General features: G+C 52.3%; 1 protein-coding gene across 1 annotated transcript in view; it reads right to left on the reverse strand.

The window, feature by feature from the left end:
* The window catches only part of rad50 (RAD50 homolog, double strand break repair protein), a 37,833-nt gene extending 33,736 nt beyond the window's left edge, over window positions 1-4,097 (reverse strand). Inside the window, exons 1-5 of the mRNA XM_084444424.1 lie at window positions 4,051-4,097; window positions 3,498-3,666; window positions 3,150-3,233; window positions 2,847-2,998; window positions 338-523 (exon numbers count right to left, since the gene is read on the reverse strand). Coding sequence (XP_084300550.1) covers window positions 338-523; window positions 2,847-2,998; window positions 3,150-3,233; window positions 3,498-3,626 — 551 coding nt within the window. The 5' untranslated portion in view covers window positions 3,627-3,666; window positions 4,051-4,097. The remainder of the gene's footprint in view (window positions 1-337; window positions 524-2,846; window positions 2,999-3,149; window positions 3,234-3,497; window positions 3,667-4,050) is intronic.
* Between the last annotated feature and the right edge of the window lie 1,658 nt (window positions 4,098-5,755).

Genomic DNA, 5,755 nt, shown 5'->3' on the forward strand with positions numbered 1-5,755 from the left:
TGCTGTCCTGACATCAGTGGGCAGTTCATTCCACTATTGCAGGGACAGGACAGAGAAGAGCCGTGACCGCGTCGATTGACCACAGGGGCCTCGGAGTGACAGGGCAACCAGTCGCCCCGAGGCCGCAGAGCATAGCGGTCGGGAGGGTGTATAGGGTTTGACCATGGCCTGGAGGGGGCTGTTCCTTTCATTGCCCTGTAGGCTAGCGCCAGAGTTTTAAACTGGATGTGAGCCGCTACAGGGAGCCAGTGTAGGGAACGGAGAAGGGAAGTTGTGTGGGAGACCTTCCCTCTCCGCAGGGCGCTGACCACTGGCCTGCCTGCCATCACAAGGCTACCTGGTGGCTGAGAAGATGTCGTCAAACTTCTGCTTGAGGGGCCGGCCCTCGCTGAGCGGCCAGTTGGACTCCTCCTGGTGGCAAAAGATGACGTGGTTGAGGACGGCCTTGGACACGCCCAGGGCTGAGACCATCTCCCGGTCCAGCTCCGCACACTTGGAGCTCAGGCTCACCTTCTCACCATGCCTAGAGAGGGAGAGAGGGAGGGAAAGTTAAGAGAGCAAGAGGGTCAGTGGCTATCACATCTGAGAATAAAGACAAACAGAATAAGAGAGAGAGAGAGATGGATAAAAAGGGAGAACGATGACAAATACAGATGGGGAGAGCGACAGAGAGCGAGAGTGAGGGAGCCAGACACAGAGAGAGATTGTGAGGGAGCCAGACACAGAGAGAGAGAGTGAGGGAGCCAGACACAGAGAGAGTGTGAGGGAGCCAGACACAGAGAGAGAGTGTGAGGGAGCCAGACACAGAGAGAGAGTGAGGGAGCCAGACACAGAGAGAGAGTGAGGGAGCCAGACACAGAGAGAGAGAGTGTGAGTGAGCCAGACACAGAGAGAGAGTGAGGGAGCCAGACACAGAGAGAGAGTGAGGGAGCCAGACACAGAGAGAGAGTGAGGGAGCCAGACACAGAGAGAGAGTGAGGGAGCCAGACACAGAGAGAGAGAGTGTGAGTGAGCCAGACACAGAGAGAGAGTGTGGGAGCCAGAGACAGAGAGAGAGTGAGGGAGCCAGACAGAGAGAGAGTGAGGGAGCCAGACACAGAGAGAGAGTGAGGGAGCCAGACACAGAGAGAGAGTGAGGGAGCCAGACACAGAGAGAGAGTGAGGGAGCCAGACACAGAGAGAGAGTGAGGGAGCCAGACACAGAGAGAGAGTGAGGGAGCCAGACACAGAGAGAGAGTGAGGGAGCCAGACACAGAGAGAGAGTGAGGGAGCCAGACACAGAGAGAGAGTGTGAGGGAGCCAGACACAGAGAGAGAGTGAGGGAGCCAGACACAGAGAGAGAGTGTGAGGGAGCCAGACACAGAGAGAGAGAGTGAGGGAGCCAGACACAGAGAGAGAGTGTGAGGGAGCCAGACACAGAGAGAGAGTGAGGGAGCCAGACACAGAGAGAGAGAGAGTGAGGGAGCCAGACACAGAGAGAGAGTGAGGGAGCCAGACACAGAGAGAGAGTGTGAGGGAGCCAGACACAGAGAGAGAGTGAGGGAGCCAGACACAGAGAGAGAGTGAGGGAGCCAGACACAGAGAGAGTGTGAGGGAGCCAGACACAGAGAGAGTGTGAGGGAGCCAGACACAGAGAGAGAGTGAGGGAGCCAGACACAGAGAGAGAGTGAGGGAGCCAGACACAGAGAGAGAGTGAGGGAGCCAGACACAGAGAGAGTGTGAGGGAGCCAGACACAGAGAGAGAGTGAGGGAGCCAGACACAGAGAGAGAGTGAGGGAGCCAGACACAGAGAGAGAGTGTGAGGGAGCCAGACACAGAGAGAGAGTGTGAGGGAGCCAGACACAGAGAGAGAGTGAGGGAGCCAGACACAGAGAGAGTGTGTGAGGGAGCCAGACACAGAGAGAGAGTGAGGGAGCCAGACACAGAGAGAGAGAGTGAGGGAGCCAGACACAGAGAGAGAGTGTGTGAGGGAGCCAGACACAGAGAGAGAGTGTGAGGGAGCCAGACACAGAGAGAGAGAGTGAGGGAGCCAGACACAGAGAGAGAGTGAGGGAGCCAGACACAGAGAGAGAGTGAGGGAGCCAGACACAGAGAGAGAGTGTGAGGGAGCCAGACACAGAGAGAGAGTGAGGGAGCCAGACACAGAGAGAGAGTGAGGGAGCCAGACACAGAGAGAGAGTGTGAGGGAGCCAGACACAGAGAGAGAGAGTGTGAGGGAGCCAGACACAGAGAGAGAGTGAGGGAGCCAGACACAGAGAGAGAGTGAGGGAGCCAGACACAGAGAGAGTGTGAGGGAGCCAGACACAGAGAGAGAGTGAGGGAGCCAGACACAGAGAGAGAGTGTGAGGGAGCCAGACACAGAGAGAGTGTGAGGGAGCCAGACACAGAGAGAGAGTGTGAGGGAGCCAGACACAGAGAGAGAGTGAGGGAGCCAGACACAGAGAGAGAGAGTGTGAGGGAGCCAGACACAGAGAGAGAGTGTGAGGGAGCCAGACACAGAGAGAGTGTGAGGGAGCCAGACACAGAGAGAGAGAGAGTGTGAGGGAGCCAGACACAGAGAGAGAGAGAGTGTGAGGGAGCCAGACACAGAGAGAGAGTGTGAGTGAGCCAGACACAGAGAGAGAGAGTGAGGGAGCCAGACACAGAGAGAGAGAGAGTGTGAGTTAGCCAGACACAAAGAGAGAGAGTGTGAGTGAGCCAGACACAGAGAGAGAGAGAGTGTGAGTTAGCCAGACACAAAGAGAGAGAGTGTGAGTGAGCCAGACACAGAGAGAGAGAGAGTGTGAGTTAGCCAGACACAAAGAGAGAGAGTGTGAGTGAGCCAGACACAGAGGAGCTGGACCCACTTGATCCTGGTGATGACCCCCTCCAGGGTTTTGAACTCCGTCTTCTTGCCCTTCTGGGTGCTCTGCATGGACCTCTGCACTGCCACCTTCTCCCCGTTCACATCGCTGAACTGCAGCCTGATTTGGGCCCGGACGTCTGTCTCGTGGGCGTCCTGGACGGCATGGAAACACACTATGGCTTTGTGTGTGTGTGTGTGTGTGTGTGTGCGTGTGTGTGAGTGATGTGTGTGTGTGTGATGTGTGTGTGATGTGTGTGTGATGTGTGTGTGATGTGTGTGTGATGTGTGTGTGTGTGATGTGCACCTTGGGGTCGTGGACGAATGTGTTGCCCTTGCTCCCTGGAGGGAAGTCCCCCGTGGTGATGTACCTCAGGCACTCAATGATGGTCTAGGACACAACAGGAAGATGACAATCACAACCTAACGTTACTGTAGCTATGTGTAACTGGGGATTTGAACCACTGGCCTGACACATGGGAACCCAAATATCTACCATAGACCAAAGAGCAATACCCTGGGGTCTCAGAGCTATGTTTTGGGTGTTGAAGTCACCGCCGGGCTACTCTGCTTCAGATGGGTAGTGCAGTGTGTGGGAACAACAGAACTCTCCAGGTGTGTGGCTGATGCCGACACACACAGTGAAAGCACCCACCGTTTTGCCAGCCCCGTTGGGTCCCACCAGCACGGTCAGCGGGCTGAAGAAGCTGATGACCTGCTTGTCCTTCTCCTCCACCCCGAAGCTCCTCACCCCCAGGATACTCATCTTCTCGATCTTCGACATCTCTTTGCATCTGATGACGCGCTGGCTAAAGGCAGGTGACCTAGATGACAAACACTGCAGGTTGATGAAAACATCCAGTACAATGTGCCTGCAGTCAAGTCGAGAGCCCACTGGCGAATTTACATTACAGTAACGCGCCAGTCAGCGGAGGGCTCTGTTATAATATAAACAGTAACGTTACTAACGTACTTTAAACGTAAGTTAGCCTGCTAGTTAGCTTTCTTGGATTCTGCAATCAGCACCTTGCTAGTTAGCCAGGATGTATACACGGAGCTAACGTTAAACTATGTCTAGTTGTCGAGCACTAAATGTTTTTAGCAACGTTCTCTGGACCTCACAATACAGTTGTTTGCTGCGGGGTGTTTCAGTTCGACACACGCACTTCAATCGAAATAGTAGATAAAGTGAAAGTTTGTAGACTTACCGCGCTGACAGGAGTGTGACGTTTGTATCCTGCGCAGAAGAAGAGCCTCCGCTCACATCATGCGACTGAGTATACAACATGTACAAGCAGGAATATCATGCCTCCCTCTGCTGTCCGTATAGTGTTAGTGCAGCCACAGGCTTCTTCTTCTTGGGGTTATTTATTGGCGGTTGGTAAACAACGTTTAGGTGCATTACCACCACCCACTGGTCTGTAGTATGGACTAAAACGACAGGCTAACCCTTCAACTCTGTCATAACACAATTGAAGAACAATATCACACCCTTGTCCTCTGATTCTATAGAGCAGCGTAGTTGATTTTAAATATCCCAAAAAGGGTTTCCAGCAAACATCTCCCAAACATTTGGACATCCCTGATGTTGTCCTCCCTCACCACAGTTAGAGCTTGCTATAAGACCCCCCTCTCTGAAACATACATATGGCAGTACAATAAAACATGATCAACTGTTTCCTCCTCACCACAGTGTGCACATCTTCCTGCATCATGCTTCCCTACCATGAACCAGGGGGCACGTGGTGGGGCAGTTACAGTAGATGTTACAAGGTTGAGGACCTCGTTGGCAGAGAGGGGAGGAAAGTGGAATAAGGTGGGACGTGGAGAGGAGGGGGGGGGGGGGGGGGGGCGGAGAGGGAAGAGAGGGTGGGGAGGTGAGGCTGGTGACCATTCCTTAACCTTGTTCTGACCTTCTCCTCTATCCTGTTCCGACCTACTGTCCACACGCTGCGGTCATAGTGGATAAGCTTTCCTGCGTTAGGTGATGTGTAATGATATAGCCTCTGACCTTGTGTCACTAACCAATGCACAATACTACATTACAGCAAATAATATTGTTCATATCATTTCATATTTTGTCTAATATGAAACCATGCAATATATTAACAATATCCATACAGGGTCTGTCTCCCCATCCATGCTGACGTTCTGCGCTGATCAGCTGTTCCTGGTGTTCACTGACATCTTCAACACCTCACTAGAGACATGCCCTGTAGGCTACCAGCCTGCTGTAAGACCTCCACCATCATCCCCGTCCCCAAGACAACAAGGATCACTGGCCTAAATGACTACAGGCCCGTCGCCCTGACCCCTGTAGTAATGAAGGTGTTTGACCCCTGTAGTAATGAAGGTGTTTGACCCCTGTAGTAATGAAGGTGTTTGACCCCTGTAGTAATGAAGGTGTTTGACCCCTGTAGTAATGAAGGTGTTTGACCCTTCCATCATGACCCTTCACTACCTGAATGGGGTTATTGACTTTCATTGACATTTTTAATAAACGTTAATCCAATCTTCAATTTCTGCTGTGTATTTAGACAAGAAATACCTACATTTTGTGATACACAATAGCCTGTTGACGATAGCGCCGGTGTTTTTACATGGCCATGTGTGGCCCTAGGGCTAGCTGAGGATTGTAATTGTAACCTTGCTATTATAACCATACTTCATGCTGTAGCCTAATCTCCCATGATTAGTTCACTGTCAGAATGAAAAATAGGCCAACTTGGCTGTTATGGCGTCATGACAGGATTGAAGAGCTTTATGAGAATGTAGTGGGTGTGTTGGGACAGTGTTGATGTTGTTGTTTTGTTGGTGTTGATATTGTTGTTCTGTTGTGCCAGCGGCCTCCGTGGTGCTTCCTTCAGAGAAGCATATGCAGCGGCTGACAGATGGCAGAAATATCAAAAAATG

This window comes from Borostomias antarcticus, assembly GCF_949987555.1.
Source record: "Borostomias antarcticus genome assembly, chromosome: 1".
NCBI classification, from domain to species: Eukaryota; Metazoa; Chordata; class Actinopteri; order Stomiiformes; family Stomiidae; genus Borostomias; species Borostomias antarcticus.